General features: G+C 40.4%; 4 protein-coding genes across 8 annotated transcripts; 1 reads left to right on the top strand and 3 right to left on the bottom strand.

The window, feature by feature from the left end:
* Positions 1-128: 128 nt before the first annotated feature.
* Positions 129-2799, bottom strand: LOC137841017 (small cell adhesion glycoprotein-like). The gene is made up of 4 exons (XM_068653320.1): positions 2531-2799; positions 1495-1542; positions 732-785; positions 129-648 (listed from the first exon to the last, which is right to left on the bottom strand). Exons 2-4 carry the CDS (start codon positions 1532-1534, stop codon positions 476-478), a joined length of 267 nt encoding a protein of 88 aa, XP_068509421.1. The 5' UTR covers positions 1535-1542; positions 2531-2799; the 3' UTR covers positions 129-475.
* A 516-nt stretch (positions 2800-3315) lies between these two features.
* Positions 3316-9236, bottom strand: bin2a (bridging integrator 2a). 2 transcript variants are annotated; one of them, XM_049753816.2, is made up of 13 exons: positions 9032-9236; positions 7122-7217; positions 6966-7046; positions 6793-6847; positions 6604-6698; positions 6262-6357; positions 5871-5978; positions 5697-5782; positions 5553-5628; positions 5393-5475; positions 4536-5130; positions 4238-4290; positions 3316-4156 (listed from the first exon to the last, which is right to left on the bottom strand). In XM_049753816.2, exons 2-12 carry the CDS (start codon positions 7203-7205, stop codon positions 4255-4257), a joined length of 1395 nt encoding a protein of 464 aa, XP_049609773.1. In that variant the 5' UTR covers positions 7206-7217; positions 9032-9236; the 3' UTR covers positions 3316-4156; positions 4238-4254. The 2 variants fall into 2 exon arrangements, with proteins under 2 accessions (XP_049609773.1, XP_049609772.2); XM_049753815.2 differs by lacking the exon at positions 9032-9236 and adding an exon at positions 8413-8523.
* Positions 7702-10955, top strand: si:ch211-210c8.6 (uncharacterized). Of its 2 annotated transcripts, none has more exons than XM_049753817.2 (5): positions 7702-7962; positions 9240-9345; positions 9605-9711; positions 10381-10553; positions 10623-10955. In XM_049753817.2, exons 1-5 carry the CDS (start codon positions 7806-7808, stop codon positions 10899-10901), a joined length of 822 nt encoding a protein of 273 aa, XP_049609774.1. In that variant the 5' UTR covers positions 7702-7805; the 3' UTR covers positions 10902-10955. The 2 variants fall into 2 exon arrangements, with proteins under 2 accessions (XP_049609774.1, XP_049609775.1); XM_049753818.2 differs by lacking the exon at positions 7702-7962 and adding an exon at positions 8573-8771.
* Positions 10956-11467: 512 nt separating this feature from the next.
* Positions 11468-18386, bottom strand: racgap1 (Rac GTPase activating protein 1). 3 transcript variants are annotated; one of them, XM_049753814.1, is made up of 17 exons: positions 18259-18386; positions 16967-17068; positions 16408-16610; positions 16154-16296; positions 14997-15066; positions 14850-14903; positions 14702-14779; positions 14462-14579; positions 14164-14306; positions 13886-14050; positions 13653-13748; positions 13370-13568; positions 13080-13185; positions 12864-12996; positions 12532-12655; positions 12360-12459; positions 11468-12164 (listed from the first exon to the last, which is right to left on the bottom strand). In XM_049753814.1, the coding sequence occupies exons 2-17, from the start codon at positions 17049-17051 to the stop codon at positions 12092-12094; spliced, it is 1890 nt and encodes a 629-aa protein (XP_049609771.1). In that variant the 5' UTR covers positions 17052-17068; positions 18259-18386; the 3' UTR covers positions 11468-12091. The 3 variants fall into 3 exon arrangements, with proteins under 3 accessions (XP_049609771.1, XP_049609769.1, XP_049609770.1); XM_049753812.2 differs by having other exon boundaries at positions 18209-18371; XM_049753813.2 differs by having other exon boundaries at positions 18213-18371.
* Positions 18387-18759: the final 373 nt, after the last annotated feature.

Here is an 18759-nt window from a genome sequence, read left to right as displayed (position 1 = left end):
ATTATTATAAAAAAGAGAAAATGGTTAGTTTTCAAACCTTAAAAATAACACTAAGGGTTTTCCTGATCCCCTCCCCACATAAAATAACACCTGAAAGGTTTTCCAATTCTGCCAAGAAAATGAAAACATTTTTCCAAAACATCTATTTTTATTGCCTTCCATATTTATGTCAAACATGGAGGTCAAATTGAAGCGAGTCAGTAACCATACAAAACATTTTTTTAAATTGTAACATCTAAAACAGGACAGAGTCTTCCTCTACCCCGAGAGGCACGTTTGATAAATATTGTAGCACACTTACATGATAGAGATCACGCTTTAACATCCTTCCACCCATTACAAGTCCCAAAGTACAAAACCACTCCAAATAATTTTCTTTGGTTTCACACACCCACAAAACTTCCTTCAGATAGGCTTACTTCTGGTGTTTTTTTTCTGAGCCTCCTCTCTTCCCACTCCTCAGTGAAGTTCAGTCTCAAATAAAATATTCCTTCTTTTCGCTGGCAGCCTGGCTAGCAGGATCCTCGTCGGGGTCCTCGCCGGGGGCCTGCTCACCTGTGGTCCTGTAGTCCCCCTTGTTGTGGCACATGTAGTGATACACCAGGACGGCCAGCAGGACCAGCGTCAGCACGATGAGTGTCGATACCACTGGGGGTCGGGCGCGCACAAAAGGGATTCACACATGCCCATGGCTACCACTCAAGTAATCACAGTAATGAGAAGATATTTACCTGCAATGACTGTGGTGTTTGGTTTTAAGTGGTCTGTAGATGTCACTGCTGTAACTACGATGAAACAAGACCATGAGCTCAGTGGAGGCTGGCAGTGTCGTCACTGACTGTTGTTCTTGTCATAGTTATCACAATGTTTGATTAACTGCTATTGACACCCTTGGTCAACCTGTTTGATGGATGCATCTGCTATGTCCAATGCTTATTCAATAGCTCTGATATCAATAAATACCATGAAATAAAAGCTGGGATTCTGAAGTATGAGGAAGTGACCTCACTGTTTCAATACCTTCAGAGGGGTGAGTTGGTTGAAAAGGATTTGCTTGTCATTGTGGTCAGTTTTTTTTTTTTTTTATTGACGTTTTACACAATGCACATTTACTAGTTTAAAGTAGATTCACCCTCCACGAATAAGCAAAAGATGCAAGACAAGATTGAAAAATACAAAATCTCTCTTGCCAATAGAGAAACTCAGTCACGAAATCAGCCAGGGTTTTTTTTTTTCTTAAATTTCAATCTTGTTGTCTGCGCTTCAATTAAAGTTTGCGCTTCAAAACATCTTCCAATTAGAACGCCATCTTTGTTGTTGCTGACAGTTCAAGATCACCGATCGGATCAGTCGCCAGCTATATTTTGATTGTGACTATTATATGTGATGATTCCATACGTGCATTTCACATTTGAGGAGCTTCAATCGTGTGGCTTGACAATAGCAATGAGGCAACCCAAAAACAAAGAGGCAGTATATGTAAAGGAGTCTTACTGTTTTCTGTTGTGTTGGTGAAAGGGGGGAGCGTCGCCATGTTGAAAGCTGAAAGACCAAATTCAAAGTTGCTTGTTTCATAAATAACAATGAGGGTTCCAACAATGCACATTTCATCTGCATTTTACAGAAATTCCCCCAAACGTCCATTTCCTACACTGCAGAACCCTAACAAGTTATCTTTCTTGGTAGCCATCTACTAAAAATAGAAACAAATTGGATTTTAGTTTATGCTAAAATGTTGTGCTCACTGCTTCAAACGTTTTTTTCCCCCCAAACTATCTGTTCACTTTGCCATTTAACCAATGGACTGGACAAAACAAACATTTTAATTTCCACAATTTATTCAAAACAGGATATACAATTTCAAATTGACAGAGAAGAAAACGCACAACTGATTCAATTAGTCTTTGGGTTCATGTGAGCAAATGAGTAAAAATGTTGATCACTGTTTAACAAAGTAACAGTTTTTCCAAATAGTTTTTAAATTCAACAAAAAGGTAACACTGGTCAACTTTTTTTTTTTTTTAATCGGAGATGAGAGTTAAATTTCCTTGGTTACTTTTTGTGTGTACTAATTACGAATCTGCCCTTGTTTTTCTCGTGCACAACAGGTTTGGATGGAACAATTTTTTATTTTTCATTTTTATGTCGCCATGTTAATTCATATTCTGATGGTGAAAACAATGTACGCTATTTGGGAATTGTTGACCCGGGTCTAACGTTCAAGCTTAAGTCACTTTTTGTCAAATGTGTTCAGACAAAACCGACGTTGGTAGCCAAATAAAAACACCAGGCAACGTCAACATCGCCGTTTCCGTTTGTTATAGCCATTCCCCAAATTAGCCTGACTTTCGTTGTTATTCATTTATTGTGAAGTTAAAGACATTTCAATTACCTTCGAATTCATTTAGCAGTTAGCTAAAAAGACACAAAAGTGACTTAAAAAAAAAAAAAAAAAAGCAAACAATTCAGGACCAAACTTAGATCAGCTCAATATTTAGCATTCAGCACGGCTGCACGTCTCCGATCTTACCTGGGCGCGTGCCACCAACAAACAAGCAAGTAGCCGTCCGTTTGCCGGGGTTTGCACACTTGGAGAGTGGAGAAAAATGTGACTCACTCCTGGCAAAAGTATCTAAAGTCTCGTCTAGCGTCAAGAACAGCTAAGCCGACTGAAAGAGCCGTTTTGCTATTATTTCGGCGTTGTCCAACGCGTTTTCAAAGCGCTCGTGACTTTCACAATGAGCGCACCGTGCACGAGCATTTTCAGCCCCTCCCGCTTCAATATACAAAGATCGTTCATAAAGATGTTGCACTGCTACCAAGTCAAAACGTGGGTCCCACAACTATCCGTATAAGCGCTTACAAGCCCCACCCATCGTTGACGTCCAAAGATCGTGTGTCACAAAGATCACCACTCCTGAGCTTCGATGCGGAGTGGACTATTTTGAGTCATCGATCATCTAGATTTTCTTGTTCGCGGCGCAGCACTAATGTCGTAATTACTATAATTATATTACTATACTGTAACTTCTAGGAAAAAAAATAGTATACAACAAATTAAACACATCAGAATCACATTTTTTAGTCGGCTATATCGATAACACAAGGAATATAATTTGAGTCACACTAGAATTACTGCAAACAAGCCACTATAACAACATACACATTTAAAAAGTCACTCTGGACTTTTAAATCAACTCTTTTAGAAGTTAATAGCATGAGGAAATAAAATTTTCCGCCTTATTTTTACTGAACTTCATCCAAAGCATAGTTGCAAATTAAAAATGAGGGAAAAAATAGAATGAAGACACCACATTACAGGAGGATAATCTTTTAATCTTTTACTTGATGCAGAAAGAATCATCAAACGAAACCACGAGGTTAACGCTGCTAATAAACTTTATTTTGACAAGTGGGTTGATTTTTAGCCACGAAAACTGAATGAATCTAGCCAAGTAGTGCACAATTGCACATAATCCATAAAAAAAAAATAGCGGGATATATAGTGCTTGTCGTCATGAGGACCAGGGGTGACCTGGAGATAACTGGGCAACAAGAGGGGTACAACCTTGTCTGGTCGCCAGCTAAACGCAGGCCCACAGAAACAACTATTCGCAATTTCAAGTCTTCAAAGCATGTTTTGGGGATATGGGAGGAAGCTGGAGTAACTGGAAAAAGTCCACACAAGCACAAAGAGAATTTGCAAACTCACACAGGATGGGCGGTGGGTGAAGAAATTTGAACTCATGACCTCTCAATTGTGAGGCGGATATGCTAAGCACTCACTGATACTATGTTGCCCAAGCACTGTCCATTTCGACTCAGTTCTTGCTTCATTTTAATTTTACATATTTATTATGTCCATCCATATATAAAGATTGGCAGATGTGCATTTCACAAGGTTTAACAAATTAGCAAACTACTTATAGCCTTCGTTTAATACTTGCTTGGAATTATGAATTAACATCTGCCTTAAAAACTGAGAAAAACAAGCACTAAAATATTACATTCTTATGATTGTGTCCGTGCCATGTGTCTAAAAAAAAACAAACAAAACTATAAAAAGATGCTGAGAATGCGGGAGGGTGTTTGACAACAGATGTAGTCTTGTTGCTCCTTCCTCTGCAGCTGTTGGCTTCCATCGTATCACCCTCAGCTGTTCATAACCACATTTAACATGAAAGTCAAGCAGACAAAATGGGTAAAAGCCAGCCTGTTTACTGTGACAAGCACAAACCTTGAGGCATGGACTTGTTAGACATCTGTATTCTTGGAGCCTGCAGAAGCCACCTAAAAGGACAACAGTGGTATTTTTTAGAAGAAATAAAATACTAACAAGGAATTATCAGGGAATCTTAAACACTTGTGTGTGTGTGTTGGCATGATCTGATATGGTAAGGATTGGCAACTTCTACAGGGACTTTATATTTTTTCCAAACAACTTAAAAAGAAGACTGTATGTGAATTTGCTGTCCAACTTCTAATTTTGGACACGTTTTGTATGGACTGTGAGGTGTGTAAAGCAAACGTTAAACCTTGTTCAGCTCCTCAGTGTTCAATCCTGGAACTTCTCCATTCTCCAGTCCGTTGGACTTCGGAGTATGGTGGCCGTCGCCTGAGTTGTTGATATGCAGCGAATCACAGTCTCCTGCGTTCAGCTGGAGCTCTAAACTCTCAGAGTCGCACGAGTTGTTCAGCTCACTGCTGCTCTCGCTCGGTGGAGCATCTTCTTGCTTCTCTTCTGTTTGTGCGGGACTCTTTGCTTCAGATTCTTCTACCTGCAAACTCTTCTCCTTCTCCTCTTCCTCCTCTTCCTGATTGGTGTTTTCTTTTTCTGACTCAGGCTTGTCCGCAGCATCCACAGGATCCTCTTGGATGCAAAGATCATGGATTTCAATGTGGCTTGACCCCCTTGACTCATCATCTTCGTTGGTCATCTTCGTTGGAGGCGACAGCAATGAGGCTGCGACAGCGCTGTTCTGTCTGGACAGACTACTATGGCGAGGTTTTTCTGGGGACCTGAAACTAAATCTTTGGCCACTTTTTGGACTGTAGTTCCTGTGGAACTCAGAGAAACTGGACTTCCAAGCTCTAGGGGACATCAGGGTTCGCCTCTTCAAGGAACCATACCTACAACAAAGAAAAAATAATCACTCAAAATGCAGCCATGGAAAATGCTAACTGATTTTGGGGCCAGGCAGTGCATTTTAAATCTCACACAGCAGTGACTTAATTTCACCATTTAGTGGTTAGCACATCTGACTTCCATGCAAACAGTCTGGAAACAGTTGCTAGTCTGTGACAGTGTGAATATGAGTATGAATGGCTCTCTGCCTCCATAGTTATTTGACGTGCAATTGTATATGCCACCAAAAAGGTCAAATCAACTAACCTTTGCATTCCCTGGACGGCAAACACTTTGTCTGGATGTTGGGCCTGCAGTTCCTTCATCACATGGTGCAGATCCATGTTGAGCTAGGAGAGAGGATGTTTGGTTTGAAAATAAATATTTTCTTGTTTTGTTGCCATTTGTTGATGCTAATACAGCATACCGTTCTCATTTCCTTGTAGAAGATGTCTCGTAAACTTGATATTGCAGAGAAGACGGCCACGTAGCATCCGATGCGGCTAAAATGCAAAAAGTAATGAGCATGATGGTATGGGAAGATGACTATGAGTATGAATTTTAAAAGCACCTTTCGTGCAGCACAGGTAGCTCCGATTTCAGCTCATTATTGATTCCTTCATAAACAAATTTAGCACCATTCATCACTTCTTCCGCCTGCAAAAAAGGGTCAAACGTTTATTTGATATTTTTTCCTGAAAAAAATTGGGTCAATTTACATTAAGTGTTTAGTATTGAAGAGAACCTTGCTGATCTTGACGTCATCTCGCTTCTTGGCCATTTTCAGGGCCTCCAGGTGGTGACGGGCTGAGTCGTAGTCCACCAGTTTCCGCCCCCTCTTGGACATTTTCTCCTAAATAGTAACATTCAAATATCCATGTACTAGCCACTTTATTAGGTACATTCTCACAATCTAACATGCATAGAAATTGTTGCCTTTACCAACATATCATCATTAAATCTTGAGTGACACTGTAAAAAACATATTGATTTAACATTATGTAATAAAAAATTGATCACAAATAGAAATATGACAATGATAATCGAATGTGATTATCAGATTATACAGTTCTTATATGGGTGCTCCTTAGATTTGTGTTGTTGATGTGGAGTGTCGTGTGTCTGTGTTAACCTACCTTGACATCTGGGAACTGACCCACATAAGACTCCATGGTCCGGACAGCTTGGTCCAACAGCTTCACCTCATGGTCATTCCAGAGGAGGTCCTCCCCCTTAAAAGAAATATACAATATGTAACATCTGATCCAGCAAGTAAAGCAGGCTGGGAATTGTAAAATTTGGAGAGGAGAAAAACATCAGCTCTATTTCCTCTGACTCAGCTTAACTCCGGAGAGAATCAGTCATTTACATATTAGGGATGATTTATTAAAAAACAAAACAAAACAAAAACACTAGAACTTAATGCACGTTAACACAACAGTTCTTGTATGAACAATTAGGCTAGTGTCAGGCATGACCTCCACCACAGCTCCAATATCTTCTTGTCCCACCCAGTCGCTTTCGTAAACATCGAACAAAGACTGCGAAAGACGTCTTGAGGCTTCTCGCATATCTGGAGGGAGCAGAAGTGGTAATGTGAGATTAAAAAAAAAAAAAAAAAAAAGACATTATCATAATGCTTCAGTAAAACACAAAAAGGGAGGCACCTCTGACTACTTCAATGTAATTCCTCAGGTCTTTGTATATTCTGTTGCCATCAATCTGCCAGCAGATAGGTAAACACATAAATCAAGTATTGTGTCATCGCTCATTTGTTTGCCATCCAAAATGAATTCGTTAGGTCACTGAATCACTTTTTCTCCATACTATATATATTTACCTGTTGGTCACAGAAAAGTTGGACATAGTGTTCAAATTGATCATCTCTGGTCACTTCTGACTTCCCAAGCTTCTGCAGCACCTGCAAGAAAAACAAATCAAAATAAACAACAGGCAATGATTGTCATTTTTAAATGTTGCCTTTTGAAATGTGTACCTTTTCTTTGCTTCTGCTCAGCTGTCTTTGGACTTTTTTGGTAAAGTCTCCACTGCTGCCTTTAGGACTTGTGTGATCCGCCATTGTTTGACTTGTCTGAGTATGATATAATAATCATTATTTTTGATTGAAAATATGTACAGTATTGGAAATGTATCAGCGTTTTGTAGGCTATTCCAATGCATTTCAATGAGTGTCAATTGCATGCATTACACAAAATTGTGGCCCCCTCCATCATTTAAGTTGCCCATCCCTGGAGTAGCAATACTCAATATATTTTTACGAAACAAGAAAAACAATTCATTTTAAATTAGTTGCGATCATGTTAATATTTTAATTACTATTAATTAATTAATTAATTAATTAATTAATTAATTAATTAATTAATTAATTAATTAATTAATTAATTAAACACAGACAGTGCTATAATTTGGAGGCCAAACAGGTGAGTGACCAGAAAAAATACAGCTTGATACCTCAAATCATTTTTGGGTAAAATAAACTGTGCTTGACGCAGTATATTTCAATTAAAAAAAATAATTGTTACCTGTTGACTACGTTTCCCACAACCCCTTGCGATAAATACTGTTTCATCAACAACAAACATGGCCGCTCTGAACTATGACCAGTAAATTGTTGTTGTTTTTTTTGCTCCCTCGCTAACCACGAAAGAGGAGTGGCCCGATGACAAAGTCTCCAGCTCCACAGTTGCTGGCCGACTTGAGTGACTTTATCATGGGGAGCACAGTGGCCAAATGTGCCGTCACCGACTTGGGCATCCAGTGGGCTGGTTGGGCGCTGGCGGCGGCGTTTAAAACCGAAAAGTTCTACGACTTGGCAGGTACAAACGACAGCAAAACTTTTTCATCCTTGCGCAAACGTGAAATATAAACTGAGGCCGTGGTTGTTATTTAAACGGGCCTTTTAATGCGTCGCTTAATTTGTGTTCCGTAACAATGCTAATGGAGTCTGCGTGTTAATCGTATTAGAAATGCTGTTGTGAAACAGCCTTCTCAGTGGTTTGCATTGATGATGGGGATAGAAAACATGGATGGAAGAAGAATTAGCAGAAATTTGTCAGTTCAATCACAACAATTATTATTAGTGATAAATTGATTAATAATTATTAATGATAAAGTATATAATTATTAATGATAAAGTAATACGTAATAATACAGAGTGGGTAAATTATATAAAATATTTCCGATTCCTTTTTCCCTTTCACATAATTAGCATTTAAAGACAGGAATGAAAGACGGAAAATGACAGCCGAAAAAAAAATTGTTTTAACCTGTCTATCCGTTCTGCTTGATCGAAACAGGCAGCGTAAAAAATGACAGGGTGCCCTCGTTTTGCGACGTTTCAGAGTTACAAACGACGCGTAATAAACGAGTATGAGTGTCATCACGCGGCACGATATTATATTTTCAGTTAGCACCGAATTTACAGTTTTCACCGGATTGAGAGAATACAAAAAGATTATAGTACTGAGATTCTGACATGACTACCGCGTACTTTCGTAGTGTGGGTCGGAGAGAGACCGATGACATGTTCATACTTCGAGATACGTCGCCGCGGTGAACTGCTTCCCAGGTTGACTTTCAATTGGAAAATGTTCGTAGACAAAAGTTCTTACACTGAACATAATGGGTAAGGCAGTTTCGCAAAGAGAAGAAATCAGTGAAATTTTGTGGCCATGTACTTGGTGCTATTCAGATATGTACGATATCTGAAAGGTACTTTAAACATGTACTGTACAGTAAGCATGTCATATATGATCCACCTATATTTTCAGAGGCTATTATTTGAACAATACATTTTCTTCATTGCTATGAACATCCTCAAAATGAGTTGTGACAGTTGAGAAGCACGGCTTTAGTCCATCGTTACGAGTTAATCTCTTGTCTTACCTTTCAATACGGCCGTTGGATTTCACCTTGACACTTGAGTGTCACCCGTTCCCGTCACTTGTGGCCTCGCCACTGTGCTTCGAGGCGGCGTCACCCTTGAACCTTGGAACCAATTACCGGACGGTTCCTGCGTAAAAGATTGATGGAAACACGCCTTACTCGGCCGCGAGCCAGCCGATGTGTGATTCTTTGGTCGTTTTTTTTCCAGGCTCTGGTACATTTATACTGCTTGCCCACCTGAGCCGTCTGTGGGGAGGGGCCACCCATCTTCGGCAGAATGTTCAGACTGGGCTGGTGACGGCGTGGGGGCTCAGGTATGTTCTCTTGGCATAGGCCACTTTTCACCTGGGGGCCATTATCAAATTAAGACAATGTGATGATGCAACAGTCATCCATTTTATTCCTCGGAGGGCGGCAGTTTGGTTTTGATCTCAGACACCTCACTCTTACTTTCAACACAAGGAGAATGAAGTTCCAGCTGGGCCGCTGAGGTCAACAGAGAAACCCTAAAGTCGGGTTAATGAATAATGCCTGGGTTAATGCGACTGGTGGTTAACGGCACTTTTCCCGCAGGCTGGGTACATTCCTCTTTATGCGGATCTTGAAGGACGGCCAGGATCGAAGGTTTAACAATGTCCGAGACAGTCCAGGGACTTTCTTTGTTTACTGGACTATTCAAGGTACTTAATGCTGCTTGGGTGGTCTCCTTTAAAATGTTTTTTAATACACACATGGCCTCACGAATTATATACATATATACTTATCTAAAATGGGTTGAAGGGGATTTTTGTTTACAGACATGAAGGCTGCAATCTTGTTGGTGTGCAATGCATTGTGGGCTCATGACATTCAAGGGTTAACATGCATGTAAACACAGGAATTGCTGCATGGTTATAAAGGGTGCTCAAACAGCAAACATTCGTCTATATCACCCGGAACTGGAGTTCAGGGCAACATCGCCACAGAGGTCATCAAAAGTTGAAACATAAGCACTCGGAATTGGTCAACATTAATTAAAACAATGGCCAAAGTCTTTAAACGCTACATATAACACAATAAGCACACCAAAAAAAAAAATAACAAGGGCGTAAATACTCTAAAATTTAAAATGGATTAACATTTTAAAAAAGAAATTCATTTAACTTTGACTAGTGGTTTCACCCACTCATGCTACATCCATTTCACCACTTCCAATAAAAAAAACGTTCTGCCAATTTACATCTACTGCTGTGCACTTGCATACGTTGCGGATTGTTTTTTTTCCTGCTGCTCTTTTCGACACCCTCCTCAGACAGCCCATTACTGTAAGGACACAGTTTAAAAAAAAAAAAACCTTTTTTTTTTGTCAGCTGTGTGGGTGTTTGCGACTCTGCTGCCCACCCTCATGCTCAACAGTGAAAAGCGCAACACTCCTTTGGGAATGAGAGACTATGTCGGCTGGACCCTGTGGGGCATCGGCTTTGCCACAGAGACCATCGCCGACCGGCAGAAATGGATCTTCAAAGGCGACCCGGATAACGTTGTTAGTAAACCTGTTAATTACAGATATCCAAGTCTGCATTCACTAACATGTCGTGTTTTCTGCCCTCAGGGGAAGTTCATCCAGAGTGGGCTGTGGGCTTACAGCAGACACCCCAATTATTTTGGAGAGATACTTCAGTGGTCAGGTCTATGGCTCTCAGCTTCATCAGTAATGCAAGGGTATCAGTACCTGAGCGTTGCCTCACCTCTTTTTGTTTGGTTCCTGTTGCGCCATGTCAGTGGCATTCCCATACTGGAAAAGCAGGCCTTAAAGAAGTGGGGGTCGGACCCCAACTTCCAGAACTACCTCAAGAACACTCCTCTGCTGTGGCCATGGCCAAAGTTTTGATATTTTCATGTATGAGAATATACAATTTAGTAAAACACATCTTTTCTGCAATAATGTTTGTTTGACATTTTGTAACAGAATTCGTGCCATTATTTGACAGAAATTGCTTGATGATCAAGCTTTTGAAAATCTGTAGAATAATTTTACTCGAATATTCTGTTTTCCATTTCAGTGTAGGCCCAATAGTTTATAAAAGACTAATTCTGTTATGTTCTTGCTGTGAGAATTTAGGCAACATCAAAACCAGTTGCATTTTTATTCTTATCACTCAAATTGCAATAAATCTAAATATGCAATAAATAGGCCTGGCACCACAGTAACAAAACCAATTCGAGATTTACACCACCACCAATTCAATTCTGACAAACTGCAATTGGATCCCAAAAGATAAAATCTTATTTTTGATCATCTTCTATAACTGCTACAGCTACAATACTCAAATTATTATTTCTAACATCAACTGATCTGGTTAGTCATGTTGGACTGGTATTATTTTAAGCACAACTGTATATATCTAATATATATCAAACACACAATGCAAGTGTTAAATATAAAAGAGAAGCACACATTTTCCAAAAAGTATATTTTAACTATTTAAGCAAAAGATTACACAAAACAGCACATTTCTCTAAAAGTGTACAAAATGCAATGGCAGTTAACCTAAACAGGCAGGTGTACCTTCGAATATGAAATGCCTAAAAAACACGCACGCTCACACACGCACACTTCAACTTCTGAGTGACACATGAGTTGAAAAGCGATCGAACAAAATGATTAGAGACTTTCGCAAACCAGCTGTGAACACTTGCACATTACTAGAGAGTAGGATTATGTTCTGTTTTGAATGTATTTTGTTACTTAAGTGTGATACCCAAAATAAACAAACGAATAAATCAACAGTGTCAATCAAAACTAAATATTGTAAAGACAGAATGTGTGATGCAGCTCTCGTAGTTACTATACTGTCCAAGTGGTCAGAATGAGGCAGGTTGCTGTAGGTCCCTTTCCATATTTAAAACACGCACATCTATCTAAAGTGTACAAAACGTCGTTCAGTCTGATTTTGAAGAGGAAAAAAAAAAAAAAGAGGCGATTTTGAAAACAGGTAAACCATCTTTTTGAGACGTGGAACATTAAACACAAACAATAAGTGTTGCAGGGGCAGAAAAAAAAAAAAAAAAAGATGTGGGTTACTTGAGAAGTGGCGATTGAAAGAACCTCCCTTGAGGAAGTGCAGCTGCGGACTTGCTCTTGCTCCCAAATCTTTAAAATACAACACCGTAACAATGAGGTCAGTTCAAAGGAAACCATTCGCCAACTTGCAACTTCCACTCAACACAGAATGGGAAATAAAAAAAGAATTCACAACTTCTTTGAAACAGCGGCAAGAGAGATGGCACTTTTTGGCCCACCTGCACACACAAATCTGGAAAAGTAGGAATCCAATCAATCGCCTACCTGGGTGTCAGCGTGGACTTGAAGCGCTGCGTCAGTGAGCTGGAGGACGGCGTTTTATTCATCTGCTGCTCCGGAGTGGTCAAGGGGCCGAGCAAGGTCACTGGAACAGAAGCAACGGTTCAAAGTAGGGCCTGTGACCACCCCTACTTTGGACAGACTGATGAATGCTCACCTCTATCTGGAGTGTAGCAGTTGGAGTTCTGGATGACTAGGTGATCAGAGCGTGGCTGCTCATTATCGGACTTTACAAACTGTGCCCAGTAACTGGCTGGTATGCACAGCAGGCGTTCCACAACCTAAGCAGAGAGGAGTCAGTACCACCTCCAAGTATTGTGAGCCTCACTTCTCAGCAAGCTGATTAAGAAAACTCAGAGCAAGAGGAAATTCTGTTGTATGTATTTATATCTTGTGAGATGTTTGGTCCATGAGTAAACCTCAAAATGTTCCATACGAAACTTATGCAAGTTGTGCCGAGCTGACAATGCAAACCTGCAAAGTACAAACCTTTGGTTGCCGTTTGGTATCATGTAGGATTGTCATGGGGTCCGGGTTGGGAACAGCATGACCCACGATTGTGGGACCAAACACGCGCGCCAAGTTAGCGATGGTCATCTTTGTGTCCACACTCTCGGCCACTCTGAAATATGCATTCACAGACGCTGAGTAATGTGGACTTAAACACAAAAAGGAAGGAGTATCTGGCAAAAGGCAACTGCTAACCTCTGAAGGTGGAGCATCAAGAATGCCAAAGTGTCTCTATTAGCATGTGGCAGGAGACTGACAGTTTGGTACATCAAGGCAATGCTGTTGTCATCGTCTGAGGCCTCTGAGACAACAAATGGACACCAGAGAAGAAATTGTTACTTGAAACTGAAGGAGACAACTGCAAATACATTTCAATTTTGAACAATCCTTAGGATGGATGATTTATCTAATGAATTGTATCAAATTCATGTGTTATTGTGTTGTGATGCATTCTAAAAAATTCAATCGGTGGCTCTGCATATTACCGGCGGCTTCCATGAATTGACGGTTCAGGTAAAAGGTGAGGAGAGGGTCCTTGAGGTTGCGAAGGAAGTCCTTGAGGAGGCCGGTGATGGCGTGAATGTCATCCACCTTGCTTAGCACAGGAACAGTTTTGCCGCGTAGAAACTTCTCTTTCAGCTCCTTCACTGTGCGATCAGCACCGGACAGCCGGTACAGTCCAGTCTAAAAAGAGGTGAGGGGTTCCTTATGATTGTTTAGTTTTTAACTTGGATACATACGATCATGAGGAGAGAAAACGACCCATACCTCACGCAGTCCTCGCTGTTCAATCTCTCCAATGCAGAGGACCACGAGAGGAGGGATCTTTGGTGAAACGTCTGGGACGTAATCCGCAAGAACGCCCTGAACACAAACAACAAGATTCAAATGGAAATTTTTCAGCAATGTCAAAATTAAAGCATCTTAAGTTTGTTACATGAAACTATTTCATCACAATGTTGCATGGCAAGCTAAGACCTGTGCGGTTTGCTCTGGCTCACCTCCCCAAATTTTACAGGTGTATTTCCGATGTTGGGGATGCACGGCAGTGGGCATCGGTCCCGACATTCCGGGTGCGCGACCACGCGGCAGTCGCAGCACCTCAAGGCAATCTTGCCAAATTTGATCCTCTTCCCGCAAGGCACGCAGGACTCTGGCTTGATGACCTAGGAAAGCCAAATGACGGGAGTGAAGTGGAGCTTGCTAGTTAAACGACAAAGTCATCAGTGCTCTAATGAGATTTTAAAAACACAATTGCTTCAAAAGCGTGTACTCTTACCGTTTTGGAGACAAACTCATGCTGGCGAACCCCTTTGCTTTTCTGCGGCGTGCTGGGCTCATTTTTTTTCTCCACCTCCGGGTTGACAGGCTGCTTGAAAATATCCTCGGACGTGACGGACTCCGAGTCCCACTCCATGGGAGCTGAAGCGGACACAGACGTAATGAGCAACCATGTCTACATCATAGCAGACTCAAATTGTTCATTTGAGCGGAGGCCACTTGGTGAGGGAATACGGTCATGTTGATGAAGCTACAAAAAGACAAAATGTCGCAGTGAACCGCAGCAGCGCATTTACCAGTGTTTCTCCTGCTACGAGTCCAGTAAGGGATCGTTTCGATGGTGGCAACTGCCTCAACAGGTCCGCCGTCTACGGGGACGGTCACTTTGGTCGTGGTCACCAGGCTCTCATTAGCCTGTCAGACAAACAAGAAGAGATACAAACAACATAAAAGCCGAACATTAAACATTGAGATGAGCATAATTTTGCTGAATGGTTGTATTAGTTGCTTCCATTTTAAAAAAGAAAAGAAATTACCCCCTCGTGCATGACAGCTGTTGATCGAGTTCTTTTGGAAACCCCTGGAGGGCCATCCACGTGATGCCTTGATGAGCGCTAAAATGAACATGAAAATTACGTCAATCACATTTCGAGCAGAGGGACCGTACCGAAGGACTTGACATACCCTCTTTTGTCGCTTCCTCAGTCGCATTGGCCTCACAGTGGACGTGTCCCAGTCCTATTACGGGCCAAGCACAATTACATGTGACTTGACGGTTATGGGTGATGATGATGAAAGACTGAGTTTAGGCATTCGTTAAAAGTAGCTTACAAGAGAGTCGTCAGTTTTGTCATAGCTGATATCTGACACGATTGAGCCAGATTCGTCTATGGTGGTCAACCTAGACAAAGAAAAATAAAGATAAAGTTAGGTTAAAAGGTAAAAACAGCAACAATGGTGAAAGTGAAGAAGAGAGAAAGACGTTTCATTTGCCAGTGGAGTCGTTCTTGAAAATGGCATTGACCACAAAGAGAATACAAACGTAAACATAAAAAAATGTAAATTAGGATGAACAATATTTCAATATTATTTATAAATATGTATCCTAACTGTTGGACATAAGCGGTGCTCCAAAAATACATTTTGATTGGTAGAGAAGTATTTCAAACAACTGTTGTAGGATGTCCATCATTGTTTGACAGTGACATATTCATGCCTGCATAAAAACAGACAGCAGTTACATTGAAAAAAATAGTGTCCTTTTTAAATTAGCATAATTACCTACTTTCCTTATAATCACCTACTTTCCTTATTTTTTTTTTTAGCTGGTGAAAAGTTTCACCTCTTGATCAGATGGCCAAAACAAAACAGTCATGCTGGGCCAGTAGATGGCAATGTAACTTTGTAAAGAAGTGTTACCCAATCTGCTCCCCAGCTGCATATTTTCTGTTGTATGACACTAAAACCGTTTTATTTATTAACATTCTGCCTGGCATCAAAATCCATAAATTCACTTCTGGCACCAACACTGAAGGTTAGCATAGGTTTTCTTATGTGTTTGTTTATCTATTATTTTACCTATGAAACATGTATTTAATATGACCTATTTATTTACTACAATGTATAATCTTTATTTTGCACTCTTGTGTCTCAATCCATCATAAATGTAGAGGGAAGATTTTTCTTTTTAACCCTCTATGTGCCAGAGTGACAAACAATGGATACCTGCTTAGATGAGCGATTGTATGAAATCTGCTAGTATTTCCATCCAATGTTAATAAAAACAACAAAACCACCATTTCGAGACTCGTTTCTAAATGTTCGTAAGGTCCGGCTGGGGTTCATAAATTAAATGAACAACCAAAGGGCAGTTGTAAAGCAACTGTCCATCTTCACTTAAAGCATTCTTGAGCCTGACATCCAAGCGTGTCACGATGCCCGAGGCATCGAGACATTCTGGCCTGCAAAGCAATGGCAAAGATTGTCACCTTCGGCTGGTATTCACAGCGGCCGCTCCCTGGCCGTGCGTGTTGAGGAAGGCCAGAGCCGAGCGCTGCTCCGCACTCAGCTGGATGCTGTTGGAAGAGCCCTCGCTTGTTAGAAGATCCCTTATCAACTGGATCTGGCGGTCCTGCACCCAATACGAACGGAACCACAGATTATCAAATGAAACCATTCATACATGCTCTTATGCACCCACTTCCAAGTGCTCGCAAACAAATTCTCCACAGAGTCCACACACCAATTTGTCACAGTCAGCCTCGGCCTTCTGCCGGCGCCGAATCTCCACGTCCACTTGGTTGCGGGCATGCTTCAGTTTGACCTCCAAGGAAGTTTTCTCAGTCTCTGCTTTGGTGAGAATCTCCTTGCAGGATTCTAGATTCTCCTCCGCCATCAGCCACTTGCGGCGGCAGTCTTCAAAGTTCTGAGCCATGAGAATGAAGCCTGGTGGCAAGACGAGTCATTTTTCTAAACATCTTTGAACTTCACAGTCTGTTATAACGCCACTAAGTTTCTCCTTTATTTGAACTTTTCCAAACTTTATATTAGGTTCCGAACAATATAACATTTTGGGGGCTGATACAGAAGGAAAAAAAATACAATTTAATCAACTGATTCAATAAAATGGTTATGTTGAACACATGGCACTGTTGGTGTTTTACCAGTTTTTGCATAAAAAATTGTCGACAATTGTAAAACATCGATGCACCTGAGCAAATTAATTGTTGCATTGGATATTGTCACATTTTCTATTTCTATGGCAATAGATTGTGAAACTCCAGAAGAAAAACACAACTCACTGGGTTCCACGCCTTCAGAGAGAAGTTCAACCTGTGACCGCATATTCTCATACAAACTCTGGAGGTTCAGCACGGCGTTCTCCATGGTGTTTTGGGGGAAAGCTGGAAAAGAGCACGATAAGAGCTTGTTTTACACGCAAAAAAAAAAAAAAATCACAGCAATTTGGATTTACATTCTTGCCCTTTAAAAATGTTTAGTTTTACTCACAGGAATTAATTGTGATCTTTAACCGTACAGCACTCAGCTTGAACAAAATATACAGGCCGGAATGAGTCGAATGTTAAATAGTGAATTAGGTTTTGAACTGAAAAACGTGCAAAATGTGCACATATTTTAAAGACTTAAATAATATAGTATAAAGACGCTGATTATGAAATAATTAAAACTTAGGGCATTATATCATGACTATACAGGGCCAATGCTGGTTCTGCCACCATCACCTAAAACAAAGGTTTAAAATCACAGAACACTTATTCAATTGCAAAAAAACACAATGTTTGCTGTGGTTAACTTGGAGAAAGGGTCACCAAGCTTTTGCAACTGAAGAGGAAGCAACAGGAATGTCTAAATACTCTTATCAATTTATACAAACATACAATGAATACAGACCTACCCAAAGTTAATTTTTCAGAATAAAACTAACAATTGTTTCAAAATAAATTATGAACTATCTTTAAAGTAATGGTCATCTTGCATTGGATCCGACGATAACAATTGAGCGCAATGGCTAAAAAAGAAAGCTCCCAAGTCACACTATGGAAAACATTATTATTATTATCACTGATGAGAAGGCCTGCAGGCTACTCGTGTGGTAAGATGGTGCCCGCGGACACCATGTTGGCAATCTGATTTTTGAAGTAAAGTTCTGTTAAGCCATCCGTACATTATAAAGTCTGCTGATAGAGGTAAGTAAAGCTATTAAATCGCGATTTATTTATTTTTTAGGGGGGAGGGTTGTGTCACGATTCACGAATGCTTTGGATTGTAAATTAAAAAAAAAAAAAAACGCAGAGACAACCATACTGCTACGCATTTAAAGAAAACATGGGAAATGCGTTTTTGGTGACGTTTTCGGATAGTTTAGAATATCTAAATTCCCGTTTATTTTTCGCACCGACGTCAAAAACAATTCAAAGACTATAAAGTAAGCTACGCTCGTGAGTCAGACAGTGGACGCTAGCAACGGAGCTTTGTCAGCTGCTCAAATATACGCAAAACAAACAAACAAAAAAGCCCATTACCTACTGTTCTTTTATTGCAATTATAGAAATATCTGGAGAAAAACTCCCACCAGCGAGTTTGAAATCACACTGGTGCGGCGATCTTCGAGTTTCCAAGCGACCAGCAACCACTTTGCCGTCCCGTCCGTTCGCCTCCTCTTGCAACAGCCGCGTGTAAATTTAAAATTTCACTCCTAGCCAATGAGCAACGAGCACCGTGCCACTTGACGGTTACGTCAAGTACAAAAAACGACCCGCTTCCGGTAATAACCTTCAAAATTGAAGCATTTTCAAGAGAGACATACTTCCGAGTGGGGAAAAAACAGGACCACTAATCAAATACATAAACCCAAGTGTCCTTTGACCTAGGCATTGAACGTTATCGACCTATATGTTGTTGTTTTTTTTATTTAGAATGTGTTATATTTACAATCTCGTCCTTTGACCTAGACAGAGAAAGTTATTGGCTTATATGTTGTGTTATATTTACAATCTCAGTGTTTTTACTACTGATTTAGGGTAGGTAGATTGACTGTGACTAGGAACGTTAAGTTATTGCCACTTAATTTTAT

This window comes from Syngnathus scovelli, chromosome 2 (assembly GCF_024217435.2).
Source record: "Syngnathus scovelli strain Florida chromosome 2, RoL_Ssco_1.2, whole genome shotgun sequence".
Taxonomy (NCBI): Eukaryota; Metazoa; Chordata; class Actinopteri; order Syngnathiformes; family Syngnathidae; genus Syngnathus; species Syngnathus scovelli.
The sequence above is the reverse complement of the archived record's forward strand: the minus strand, read 5'-3'. Positions and strand labels throughout refer to the sequence as shown.